Source organism: Mustela lutreola, chromosome 8, assembly GCF_030435805.1.
Source record: "Mustela lutreola isolate mMusLut2 chromosome 8, mMusLut2.pri, whole genome shotgun sequence".
Taxonomy (NCBI): Eukaryota; Metazoa; Chordata; class Mammalia; order Carnivora; family Mustelidae; genus Mustela; species Mustela lutreola.
The window spans coordinates 56,325,207-56,338,169 of record NC_081297.1 but is presented as its reverse complement, the minus strand read 5'-3'; the positions used below and the strand labels follow the sequence as shown (position 1 = coordinate 56,338,169).

Sequence of the window (12,963 nt, the reverse complement as noted above, 5' to 3'; positions counted from 1 at the left end):
CTCTCCCATCTGGTGCCTGGGAGTCTGGCTTTGAGCGTGGGATGGGGGTCTTCACAGAAGGCCCTGGAGGTGCAGCTGGAGAGTCACCGGGAGGCCCATCACCGGCAGCTGGCCCGGCTCCGGGACGAGATCAATGAGAAGCAGAAGACCATTGATGAGCTCAAAGAGTAAGAGTCCCCCCCGGCCGGCTCTGGCCTCTAGGCTCCCTCTTGGCCCGGGGTCTGGCTTATTCATTTCCATGGGCCACTTCCCCCCACAACCATGCCACAACTTTGCAGCCGAACTCCAAGAGGCACAGCAGTGAGGACTAGTTCTTTTCCTTGAGCTCTTATGTTGTGAAAGCCAAGGCCTGCATCTCCTTCTGCTAATCCGAAGGTAGAAGCGTCCCTCAGTCCTAACCAGACCCACTTGTACCAGAAGGAAACGTTTGCAGAGCTGGTCTTCCCTTTCCCTCTCATTAATAACCTTTTTGTTCTCTCCCACACCTCCTTGCCCTCGGCAGCCTGAATCAGAAGCTGCAGTTAGAGCTAGAGAAGCTCCAGGCCGACTACGAGAAGCTGAAGAATGAAGAACACGAGAAGAGCAGCAAGCTCCAGGAGCTGACGTGAGTGTTGGCCCAGCCCGCTACTCACACCTGCAGAGCCGGGTGCCATGCGCGTGAGAAACGGTGGGCCCCGGCCGGCAAATGCCTCGGAAGAATCATCAGATGGTGTGGGGAAGCCCCCCCCCCCCAGCAAAAAAGACGTTCAGAGATTACCTCTATTGAATATTAGCTGCCCTGGCCTGGAAAGATGTGGGTGATGTTCTAAGGGTGAAAAGCAGGCTGCAAAACAGTATGAATGGTACGATCACATACAATTTTTGTGGGATATACCTGCATAGAAGTGAGTGCAGAAAGACAAACATCAGAATGTTAATGGTGGTTTGATCTGTACGTAGTCAAATTATGGGCTTTTTTTTTTTTTTAAGATTTTTATTTATTTATTTGACAGACAGATCACAAGTAGGCAGAGAGGCAGGCAGAGAGAGAGTAGGAAGCAGGCTCCCTGCTGAGCAGAGAGCCCGATGCAGGGCTTGATCCCAGGACCCTGGGATCATGACCTGAGCCGAAGGCAGAGGCTTTAACCCACTGAGCCACCCAGGTGCCCCAAATTATGGGCTTTTTATGAAATTCATCATACTTTCTTTTTCTTTTCTAATTTCTGCACAGCAAACATGGGTAACTTGTATAATTAGTTACAACAGAGTCTGGATCAAGGGAGTGGAGAGGGAGAAGAGAGGGAGGACGGGAAGTCCTGAGGGACTCTTGTGTTTTCTTCTTGCCCCAGATTTCTGTATGAGCGACATGAACAGTCCAAGCAGGACCTCAAGGGTCTGGAGGAGACAGTTGTGAGTGGTTTCCCTCTGGGCCAAGTTAACAGGGTGAGGTGGGGGCTTCATTTCTTTCCCTGACTTCTCCATAACCCCTTTCCTTACACAGAGTCAGTCTGTGGCATAATCAGGACATATCCTTTCCTAAAGGATCAGTGACTCACCTGCCCAGATAGACTGATGGTTCCTATAATTTGGGAGCCAAGAGGCTAACCTGGGATTTGGCTATCCCCAATCTGTCATCATTCTTTCCAGGCCCGGGAACTCCAGACCCTCCACAACCTTCGCAAGCTGTTCGTTCAAGACGTCACGACTCGAGTCAAGAAAGTGAGTTCCATCCGTGGAAACTTCCCAGCCCCCATACTGTCCCCTGCCCACAGCTTTCTCCAACCCCTGTGGCTGCCAGTGGAGCTGGCTTGGATGGGTGTGGGTGAGACCTTTCTGACCTTGGGACAGCCACATCTCTCCCCCCCCACCCCCGTCTTTCATCAGAGTGCAGAAATGGAGCCCGAGGACAGTGGGGGGATTCACTCCCAAAAGCAGAAGATTTCCTTTCTTGAGAACAACCTGGAACAGCTTACAAAGGTTCACAAACAGGTAAGAGTAGGGGACAGGGTGAAGAGAACTCTTGAGGCCAGGTGCCTGGGAGACCCAAATCCTTCAAGGTCCCTCGGATTTAGGAAAATGGACTTTTGCATGTTTTCCTTCCTTTTCGGTTTTATTTTTCCTGCTGATCCCTTCCTTATCCATTTTTGGTTCCACTTTTGCCCTGGTCTTTGTTCCATCCCTGTTCTCCCCTCTCAAAGCTACCAACCTGCCCCCGTTCAAAGGGGAAAATGCCCCAGGCCTCTGGATTTGGAGGGAGAGATTGAAACTGGTAGATGTTTCAGAAGTACGGGCCTGTAACTACAGACGAGGGGTACTGGTCAGAGACGAGGAACAAGCCAGGGAAGTGGGGCTTTCTGTCATAGAGAGAACTCCATCTGCCCAGGCCTGGGGCAGGCAGGCGGGGTAATTAATTTAAAAAGGTGTCCTCCAGATGGCACAACCAGCCCCTCGCAGGGGCTGGTTGGAACCCATTGTATTAAGTTGCTGCCTCTCTGTCCCCCTCCTTGCTGCTGTGGCTCCTTAGGTGGCTGACTGGGTTTCAAAGGTATGGGGTGGGGAAGTGGAAGGGGCAGTGCAAAAGAGTCAGGACAGGAAATGTTTGGTGAGTACAGGGCAGGAACACCCTCGCCAGCACCGAATATCTGAGCCTTGAGGACAGGTGCCCCAATGTGTCAACCGGCTCTTCTAACTGACACATGAAATAAACCCTGATCTATACTTCATGCCCTTTCTTTCCATCCCACCTGGACATTTGATTTAGACTCATCTTCTCACTAAACTGGAGCTTAAATTTCTCAGCGCAATGCCCAGCATATTTAACAAATACTTGGTACTTTTTCTTTTTAAACATATATAGTGGGAGGGGAAAAATCCCAGAACTGTGGCCCAGTGATAATCTGCAGGGTATATTTATTTTATTTGGGCCTGCGTAGGGCTGCACTACCATCTTTCCCTTCTTGCTCATTATACATACAGCAGTATAACAATGTAACAACATTCCGGAAAAGTTGAAAGTTCAGGGAAGAAACATTTGTAATCTGTTCTGCCATCCTCTTCTCCTTTCTGTGTTCACTTTCCTTCCCTGTCCAAATGTGTGTCATGTTGCTTGTTTTTCCCCAATATTTTTAGTGTGGTAAAATACACATAAAATTTGCCACCAGAACGATCTTTAAGTTCAGTGGTATTAAATGCTTTCCTACTTTTGTGTGACTCCCCCACCGTCCTTCCCCACCCCTGTCGTCTTGTAAAACCGCACCTCTATACCCACTACGCAGTAACTCCCATTCCCCCTCCCTCCCAGTCCCTGGCAACCTCCATTCTTCTTTTGTTCTCTATGAGTCTGACTCCTCAAAGTACCTCCTATAAGTGGAAGCCTGCAGGGTTTGTCCTGGCCTATTGCACGTAGCATCACACCCTCCAGGCTTAGTTTCCTTTTTCCTCACTGAAGCCACCGCTTCTCTCTGTGCGAAGTCACAAACACCAAAAACAACTCACCTCGATGATGGAGGACTCCTCACAATGTCCTACTTCAGCAGACACAAGACTAGATAGGGAAATGAGGGAGATGTAGAAACTTACACAGAATCTTAAATAGCCAGGCCTTGAGCCCTATTCCTAACTAAGCTGGACTCTTGTCACAGCAAACCATTGTTTATAATCTTTAAGTTGCCCAAAGTGGAAGGGGCACAGACTTATTTCCAAGCTCTGTCTTTTCTCCTGGGTTATGTGCTCTACCAGTTCACCTGGTATCTTTCAAAGCCGGCTCCCACAGGCTGGAGGGCCCCCCGTTATTGTGTGAACCCTATAAAAAAGACCAGGAAGTCTTTTCTGGCTGCAAGGTGGTTGCTTAAATTAAATGGGGGAGGGACAGTCCGGGAAATCCTTGAATGTAAAGGTAATGAGCCCAAATGTTTGTGAGCCCTCAAACATTTTCTTTCCTTCCTATGGGGCGCTGTGTGAATGTGTGCTGGTGGTGGTGGGGGGGGGGGTGAGTCGGGGGCTCCCACGTTCCAGCTTCTGCTTTGCACTGCACCTAACCAGTACTCAAAACCATACGCATCTTCCAGACAGTGCTTCAGTGCTTCGTCTCCTGCTGCCTGCCCTATGCATGCGGACAAAGCCATCTCTGGGTGAGGGCTGCCTCACCCACATGGTCGCCTTGGGGCTGTAGGCCTGGCGCAAGCTGTGAGGTCTGGAGGCGTGGGTATTGAGGCCAGGAAAAGACTGGGACAGGGCACTGTCACAAGAGTTTGGGGCTGTGGTGGAGCTGGCACATTTTGCTGCTCAGAAAATGATGTAACTTTTTCATGCCTGACCACTTTGCTCCGGGAGGAGGAAAAAGCAGGCCAGAGGAGCAATTAGGTAAAGGCAACGAGATCTTTTGAGGAAAAAGCGTGGTCTCCATCTTCTCTGACTTGATTTCTCTTTATTCTGTCTCCCTGCCTTGCACCCCCGTACCCCTACTGCTGGCTCTCTCTTGGGTCGCTGGCTTTGCCTTGGCCTCTTCCCTTGGGCTTACCCCACAGCTGGTACGTGACAATGCAGATCTGCGTTGTGAGCTTCCTAAATTGGAAAAACGACTTAGGGCTACGGCTGAGAGAGTTAAGGCCCTGGAGGGTGCACTGAAGGAGGCCAAGGAGGGCGCCATGAAGGACAAGCGCCGGTACCAGCAGGAGGTGGATCGCATCAAGGAGGCCGTCCGGTACAAGAGCTCCGGCAAGCGGGGCCACTCTGCTCAGATCGGTGAGTGGGGGTAAGAGGCTATAGATGAGCTGGGATTACCTCTGGGGGAGATCAGCACATTCCTAAGTGTCAGGCAACTAGATGATTGCTTTTTCGCCTACCTCCCCCTGAGGACCACCCCACTACCCTCCTCCCAAAAGTGTATAAAAATGAGAGTGAGGTCCTGAGCAGCTTGGTCCAGCTCCAGCTCCATGACTTCCGGGACTGGGGTAACTGCAAGGAAGCAGCGTCCCCACGGTCCTTTTCCTTGCTTTACCACAGCCAAACCCGTCCGGCCTGGCCACTACCCAGCGTCTTCACCCACCAACCCCTGTGGCACCCGGAGCCCTGAGTGCATCAGTTACACCAACAGCCTCTTCCAGAACTACCAGAATCTGTACCTGCAGGCTGCGCCCAGCTCCACCTCGGACATGTAGTGAGTGGCCCCGGGCACGGGCTGGAGTCCCCACCCAAGGCTCTCTGCTCTCCACAGGGCATAGTTTGGGTTAATTTTTGGCTGACACTTAATTCCTTTCCTAAGTAGCTTCATTTTGAACCCTTTTTCACCTTCACACCTACAGTTAGAAGGTGGGCATTGCCCTCTCAGCCTGTGGCCCTGTTTGTTGCCTTGTGTTCTCTGGGAATGGGAGGGGCGTATGCTCCCTCCTCTTGGGGATTCTGGGTCCTATGGGTCCTCGAGGGTGGGTGCCAGGGGCAGCATCTCTCTCCTCTGCTCCATCCAGCTTTGCAAACTCCTGTACCAGCGGTGCGGCCCCATCTTCTGGCGGGCCCCTGGCTTCCTACCAGAAGGCCAACATGGACAACGGTGAGTGAAAAAGATGGGTGACCAGCCTTTGGGATCCCCAGGGCAAGTTGGAAAGTAGAAGAAAAGTCAGTGACGCTGTACCTACAGCTTGAACACAGCCCATCACTTCAGGGTCTTGGACCTTAGAAGTGGATTCCTCCTATTGCCGTGCCTGTCCCCACCCTCCCCTCCCTTTCCCCTTTTCCTTTCCTTCAGAAGGGATCAGGGAGAACTTTCTCAAACAAAATGAGCAGGCAGCTTGGGGTATTTGAAAATAAAGAGCCACAGACCCAGGTGGCAGCTATACTCCAAAGTCTTGCCTTTTTCTCTAATTGGTCAGGATGAGAGAGGGTTTGGGGAGATGGCTTCTAACATGCCATATTCTTTTTTCTTCTCCTAATCCTATGTTCTCGATGATGATGCCTTCAGGAAATGCCACAGATATCAATGACAACAGGTACACCAGTCGCTGTTGCTCTTGAGTTCTCTGGGTGGGACCCGAAGAAATGATTAAGTTTTCCCTGTGCCCTACTTAGAGGTTCTCTGGAGCCTGCAGGGAAAGGAGGGAATGAGAACCTTCCTCTCCATCACCTTGTCCCCAGGATCTATTCATTCCCTGCCTCTTGGTGCAGAGAGCACATCTCCAATCCCACCTGGGGCTTCTCCCCACTCTGTTTTGGGGTCTGGGGGAATGGCATGACCATCTGATGACCTGGCTTTCTCTCCTTCCTTTGGGCGAGTCGGCTCCATCTCTCCACCTTCGGTTTTCCTTGTATTCCTGTAAACCTCAAGTAGTCCCTGCCTTTTGTTGTCTCATAGGGATGCTATGAGAACACAGTGACAGGAATGTTTTCCTTTATATGAAGCTGACCATGCTGGGTCTGTTCTTCTAGGAGTGACCTGCCATGCGGCTATGAGGCTGAGGAGCAGGCCAAGCTTTTCCCTCTCCACCAAGAGACGGCAGCCAGCTAATCTCCCTCATGGACTGCCGCAAACCTGCACTTTCAGGTAGCTTCCTCTGACCAGCCTCCGGTTGCCTCCTGTCTTGCCCTCCGCCTCTGTGTTTCTCCTGCTTTCTCTCATCATCTCAAAACTTTTACTATATAGTTGTCCCTCAGCTCCTGCTTTCCCTGCCTGGGGGATACGTCTCTACTGACCCCCAGGCTCTGGACACTGACCTCCCCTCCCCGGCTGATGCTTCCTTTTTGGCCAAAGCAGTAGCCACAGTACTGCCTTTCTGCCACTAGGGGTCACTGCCACACATCAAAAAGGGTGAGCAGAGGCCGTGCGGGTCTAGAGCCACACCCAGGTTCGGGAATGTAGGGGATTTTAGGAGATCTTGAGAAAGATCAGCTCAACCCCCTCTCTGCCTCCACCCTAAAATAATTTAGGATGGAAAGGTATTTTCTTAACCAACTTGCTTCCAGTAAAGGAGGTGTCGTCTTCATTCCTGTACCTGTGTCCCATACATCTCATAACTGTGTAGGTCACCCAGAAGCATTAGGAAATGCCCCAGGAGCGCTGACTTTTTGTCTCAGCACCCCCTGCCACCTTGCTCGGCAGAGGCAGAAAACAGCTGTGTTTCCCCTCTCAGACTCCTTATCCCACCTCTGTCCCCAAGTCCTCTCTTCCAGCAGGCCAGGTGCCTTCCTGGTGTCTGTGTGTCCCCAGGCTTCTCACTTGCTTGAGGACCCAGAGCTGGACACTAGGAGCCTGTCTTATTGTCCCCTTGGCATCTCTGGAGACCCAGAAATGAGAGAATATGGCCCATCGCTTGCTGGGCTGCGTCCAAGCCAGGCCCTCTCTGGGGCTTTCCGGGATGGTAGGCCAGACACCCATAGGCAAAAAGGTATGAAGAGCGAAGAAAGAGGGGTGGAGAAGAAAGAGGAAGGGCTGGCGTAGAGGAGCAGGCGCTCGGAGAGTGGTGTCTGGTTGTTGGGTAGTAAAGGAACAAGACCGTAAACCAAAGTTTGTACAAATGCCACCCTGTTCCTGTTGAGTGGCTGGACGAGAAGGTGGTCCCTCACAAGCTCTTTCTCTTTCTTCCCCAGTTTCTAAGAGGGACTGAGGCCTCTCCTCTCAGCATGCTGCAAACCTGTGGTCTGTGACACTAACAACTCCCTCCCAACCCTCGTTGTTCAACTGTACTGTTTGATGTCTTCTCTTACTCTGTATCCCTTTGTACTCTATATCTATATATCAAAAGCTGCTGCTATGTCTCTCTCTTCTCTCTGTCGTACTCTCTAAGTATCTAATGATGTATTTAGCAATTTCTAAGCATAGTATACTCTCCTCATTTGGGGCAATAGGGAGGAGGGTGAATGTTTCTTTTTTCAAACATGCGTCTCTCACACTGAGTGGTGTTAGTCATGGAGATGATAAAAGGAAAAATGGGAGCTAGAGGGCTGTGATCCTTCACACGCATGCACACACACACATGTGCACACATGCACACGCACACACGCACACACGCACACAAAGCCTTAAGCAGAAGAATGTCTTAGCATCATAAGAAGATACAGAAATAGACTCCTCCCCCCTCCTCTTTCACAGACAGCACAGGGGAGGGTAACATGGAAGAACTGCTAAATTACGCATAGAATTTTCTTCATATATCCCTTAACTGAACCGAGGGAGTCTGGGTGTGCAACTCCACCCTCCAAAGTCTACCTTTTGCCTTCCTCTTCCTGTGCCCTGATCCCCCGCCCCAATGACCAAGGACATGGATTATTCCAGGGACCATATCCATTTTTCCTCAAAACTCCTTTTGATAGTCTCTGCCCCAGAACTCGTGAACAAAACCCAGAGTTGCTTTAAAATATTTTGAAAATTTGAGGAGGCAGACCCTTCCCAACGGTCTGTCAATGGCTGCTCATCTACCGGGTGATAGTTGTAGGCAAGTGTAGTCAACTGATTGTTTCTTTGGGTTCGGGGATGAACAGGCTGGGAAATTCCAAGTATTTTTGCCACAGCGATGAGCTGGATTCCTTTTTCTGTCCCATATTGGGCTGCATGTTCTTCCCATCTCCACCTTTTGGTTTGGGACCTTCCAGTTCATTGGCAAAATATCTATCTCAAGATGTCTTCGTTTCAGGCTGGAGCCTGACTTTTCCCCATGACGCATAAAAAACAAATTTTATTTGACAGAATTCCTTTGATAATGTCTCCATCTGGTTTTAAGTGCACTTTAAAGAAAGGGGCAGAGCAGAGTTTCCAGACTGGGGGAAGGTGGTGAGAGGAAAGCTCTCTCCCCCCGCAGCACTGCCCCCATGTAATTGATAGGACTGTTACTTTGGTTTCAGACATCCTTTCCTTCCACATGGTGCTAAGGTGGTTTTCTAGGTAACTACAGGGATGGATCGTGGAGGCCAAAATCAAGAAAGTCCAAGTCAAGAAAGTCTGGTGTCCCCATACCCAGTCTTACATAGGATGGAAGAACAGCATCCCCCAGCAGCAGGGCAACCATCACCTAGCTTCGAAGGCAGGAAAGAAAGCTCAGGGTGAGTGCTAGCTTATAAATACAGGCTGTATTGGCCTGGGACTCCTTCAAGGGAAAAAGTTCCTTCTTCCTTTACCTGTTGGGCCCCTCTTAGCAATTACGGAAAAATGCAGGGAAAAAAATCTACCAGAAGGGTGTAGAGTAAATCCAAGGCAGCGATATTCAGACCTTTTTAAAAGTAAATCTTATATAGAATCCTGATAGAAAAAAATAACCCAAAGTGACGCAGACCTGAGCAGTTTACATTTTCTTTATTTGCTGGAAAAATGCTTCATTAGTGGAGGAGCTCTTGAATGGTCCTAAGAGTTCAGAATCCGAGAGCTCTGTACAGTAGTTTGCAAACCACAGCTCTGAGGGAAAGGGATTCAGCCTGGCTCCCCTGCCCCAAACCCCTAATCAGAGCAGAGAGGGAAAGGCCCAATGGGAGAAGAAGGAAGACGCCTGTGCACCTGTAGACTTGAGCTAAGATTTGCCAACAGGGCTCCTGAGAAGCCAGTGGGCTTTAGGTAATCTTGCCACCAAATGATTATTTTAAAACACATAAGAGAGCATGAAGGTGTCAGGCAGATGAGGAGAGAGATGTAAGGGGAATCTAATTCACTTACATAAATAAGAACACACACACAAGGCCTTCACCAGAAACTTCACTCTACATCCCCCCCCCACCCCAGCATCCCTTTCCAGAGAGCCAGGGTCACTCCCAGGGGCACCTGGTCTGCCCACTCACATCTGCCAAAATGTTGCATGCCAGCGTGGAAGATAAACCAAACCGCACAAACCCCAGTGTGTATTTACTTGATGTACATAGATACCTTGAAAATAAAATAAATGCAATGATGACTCTGTGGTGTTGTCAATCTTTATCCCTCCCCAGTCCTGCTCCCTTACTTGCATTTGATACTGTGGTACATACCCTTCCAGATGTTCTTCTATATATTTACACATTTGTCCCCCCCCCCACTGGACAATTTATTCTAGAGATCTTTTCATGTCATTATACATAGATATACTTCATTAAATTAGGGGTGCCTGGGCGGCTCAATAGATTAAGCATCTGATTCTTGATTTTGGTTCCAGTCATGATCTCAAGGTCATGGGATAGAGCCTGTGTTGGACTGCGCTCAGCATGGAGTCTTTTCAAGAGATTCCCTCCCTCTGCCCCTCCCCTGCTTGCATACTCTCTCATACTCTCAAAATGTAAATAAATGAGTCTTTAAAAAATTTACTTCATTAAAATATAGATATAATTTTTTATAAACTTATCCTATTATTTAACCATTCTACTACTGGTAGACATCAATCTAGGTTGTTGTAGTTGGGTTTTTTTTAAGATTTTATTTATTTACTTGACAGAGACACAGCAAGAGAGGGAACACAAGCAGGAAAAGTGGGAGAGGGAGAAGCAGGCTCCCTGAGGAGCAGGGAGCCCAATGTAGGGCTCCATCCCAGGACCCTGGGATGATGACCTGAACCAAAGGCAGGCGCTTAACAACCACCCAGGCACCCCTAGGTTGTAATTTTTAACAAAAAATTGTATGCCATTCTCTTCATTTTGTCCCCCAGACCCACCTCAGTCCCAGTGACAATTCTCTTCTCCTGTGGGACTCCACTGCTTTCCCAACAGCTCAGTTCTCTTGTCCCAAGATGGTCTACCACATTCACCCTTCTAACCCCTACCATTTTATTTTATTTTTAATTTAATTTTATTTTATTTTAATTTAATTTTAATGTAGGCAACTGGTATGCCCAATGTGGGCTGTGAACTCATGACCCAGAGATCAAGAGGCACATGCTCTCCCAACTGAGCCAGTCAAGCACCCCTGACCCTCATTTTAGAGCATACCCTTATGTGTCCTCTTCGCTCATACCTTGGAGCTTCTGAGATGAATGGAGAAAAGTGCATGACCAAAACACTGGGGCAACTGAATGCCTAGGAAGTTAACTGGCTCTTTGGTGTTGCTCCCGCTTCTGTGTATCCCTCTGGTTTCCTCCCTTGCTTCCCAGAGCAGCTGATCAAAACTCCTCTAGATCCCTTCTCACCTCCTCTCCTAGGCAAACAATGAAGGCAACTGAGCATGAAATTCTTCATCTGCCGTCTATCCTTACACACCTACCTATATGTGCACCGATCCTTTCCTTTCTTGCTCTTAACAAGCGATAAATCTCTCTTCTCCAGACTAAATCAAGTCCCTTCTAGATCCTTCATTCTTGAGATACTAACATAGACCCCAAAAATATAAGATCTAAAAGTGATGCAGACAGGCTGTTTGCATCTTCTTTGTGATTATTCCCCTTTGCCTTGTAAGGTTTCCTTGAAAAGTGTGTTTCTTTTATTTTTTTCTTTTATTTTTTTTAAGTAATCTCTGTGCTTAATGTGGAGCCCAAACTCACAATCCTGAGATCAAGAATCACATGCTCTACTGACTGAGCCAGCCAAGTGTGTGCCCTGAGAAGTGTATTTTTACTGTTTCTCTATAAGTGACTCCCCATCTAGACCATCTTGTGTGTTTTTTTAAAATGATTTTATTTATTTATTTGACAGACAGAGATCACAAGTAGGCAGAGAGGCAGGCGGGGGTGGGGGGGAAGCAGGCTCCCTGCTGAGGAGCTCCATCCCAGGACCCTGAGATCATGACCTGAGCAGAAGGGAGAGGCTTAACCTTAACATTGAGCCAACCAGCCCCCCCCCCCCATCTTGTTTTCTTATAGCCAAATTTCCTGACAAGTCCCAAGCTTCCCCTCCCCACTTCTTCACCTCCCATTCATTCCTTGTTCCTTGTGAACTGGCTCTTGTTCTGCTCAAACTGCTTTCTGAAGGTCACTAGTTGCCAAATACAATGGGCACTTCTCCATCCTTGTCTTGCTTCACCTCTCCACGACAGGTAACACTTCTCTCTACTCCTTCCTTCTAGAAACTCTACTCCCTCGTTTCTGTGACCCTGCTCTCCTGGTTCCTTTTACCTCTCAGTTTTCTCCCACTAGCCTCTTTTTTTTTTTTTTTTTTTAATTTTTATTTATTTATTTGACACGGAGAGAGACACAAGTAGGCGGAGAGGCTGGCGGGGGGGGTTGGGGGGTTGGGGGGTGGGGAGGTGAGAAGCAGACTCCCCGCTGAGCAGAGAGCCCCATGTGGGGCTGGATCCCAGGACCCTGAGATCATAACCAGAGCTGAAGGCAGAGGCTTAACCCACTGAGCCACCCAGGTGCCCCTCTTAAATGCTGGACTATACCAGGGTTCTTGCTTTCTCTGGTAGGTGCCACCCACTCCCCCAGATTCTGTAACAATTAGTCTGTATCCCCAGCCCAGACTATTCTGAGCTCTGAGTTCATATGTTCAATTGCCCTCGGGTACCTCAAACACATACCAAAACTGAACTTTTCACCAAACTGCCCCATTTCATGTCACCACCACCATGTCTCCTCACCTTAGCCAAAAGCCTGGGATTCAATCCCAAGGTCTCCCTTTCCCTCAAGTCGCACATCCACGAAGAATTTTCCAAAATGACATCAAACCCTAACTTTAGATGCCATTCCCTTCTGTCCATCCCAACAGCCACTGTTTTAGTTCACCACCTCATGCCTACACTTTGGGAATACTCCAGTCACCCTCCAGAATGATGCCTGAGTGGTCCCTGTAAAAGCCCATTTAATCCACTGAAACCACTTCGGGGATCTCCTACTCGGTAAAGAAATGCTTTTGGGTGAGCATCAGGCGAGAGGTTACTCCTAGAAACCGGGCAAAACCGGAAGGCAACGACTTTGCCGCAAACGAGCCGCCGACAAGGGAGTGAACCGGGCCAGCCCAGGCCGCACCCCCACCGCCGCGGTGGCAGGTCCCCGCCCCGCCGAGCGCCCGCAGCCCGCAGGGAACGCCGCTCGCGTGCGCCCGCCCCTGCGCCAGGTGAGCCCACCCACCGCGCGGGCGTTAGGGCGGGCGGGCGCCAGGGGGCGGAGCCAG

General features: G+C 49.5%; 1 protein-coding gene across 1 annotated transcript in view; it reads left to right on the top strand.

The window, feature by feature from the left end:
* KIF5A (kinesin family member 5A) overlaps nucleotides 1-9,845 on the top strand; it is a 30,936-nt gene extending 21,091 nt beyond the window's left edge. The window contains exons 19-29 of the mRNA XM_059184832.1: nucleotides 58-167; nucleotides 503-604; nucleotides 1,329-1,389; nucleotides 1,627-1,698; nucleotides 1,864-1,968; nucleotides 4,506-4,722; nucleotides 4,984-5,137; nucleotides 5,445-5,527; nucleotides 5,936-5,963; nucleotides 6,400-6,514; nucleotides 7,558-9,845. Of these exons, the coding sequence (XP_059040815.1) occupies nucleotides 58-167; nucleotides 503-604; nucleotides 1,329-1,389; nucleotides 1,627-1,698; nucleotides 1,864-1,968; nucleotides 4,506-4,722; nucleotides 4,984-5,137; nucleotides 5,445-5,527; nucleotides 5,936-5,963; nucleotides 6,400-6,478 (1,011 nt within the window). The 3' untranslated portion in view covers nucleotides 6,479-6,514; nucleotides 7,558-9,845. The remainder of the gene's footprint in view (nucleotides 1-57; nucleotides 168-502; nucleotides 605-1,328; nucleotides 1,390-1,626; nucleotides 1,699-1,863; nucleotides 1,969-4,505; nucleotides 4,723-4,983; nucleotides 5,138-5,444; nucleotides 5,528-5,935; nucleotides 5,964-6,399; nucleotides 6,515-7,557) is intronic.
* Nucleotides 9,846-12,963: the final 3,118 nt, after the last annotated feature.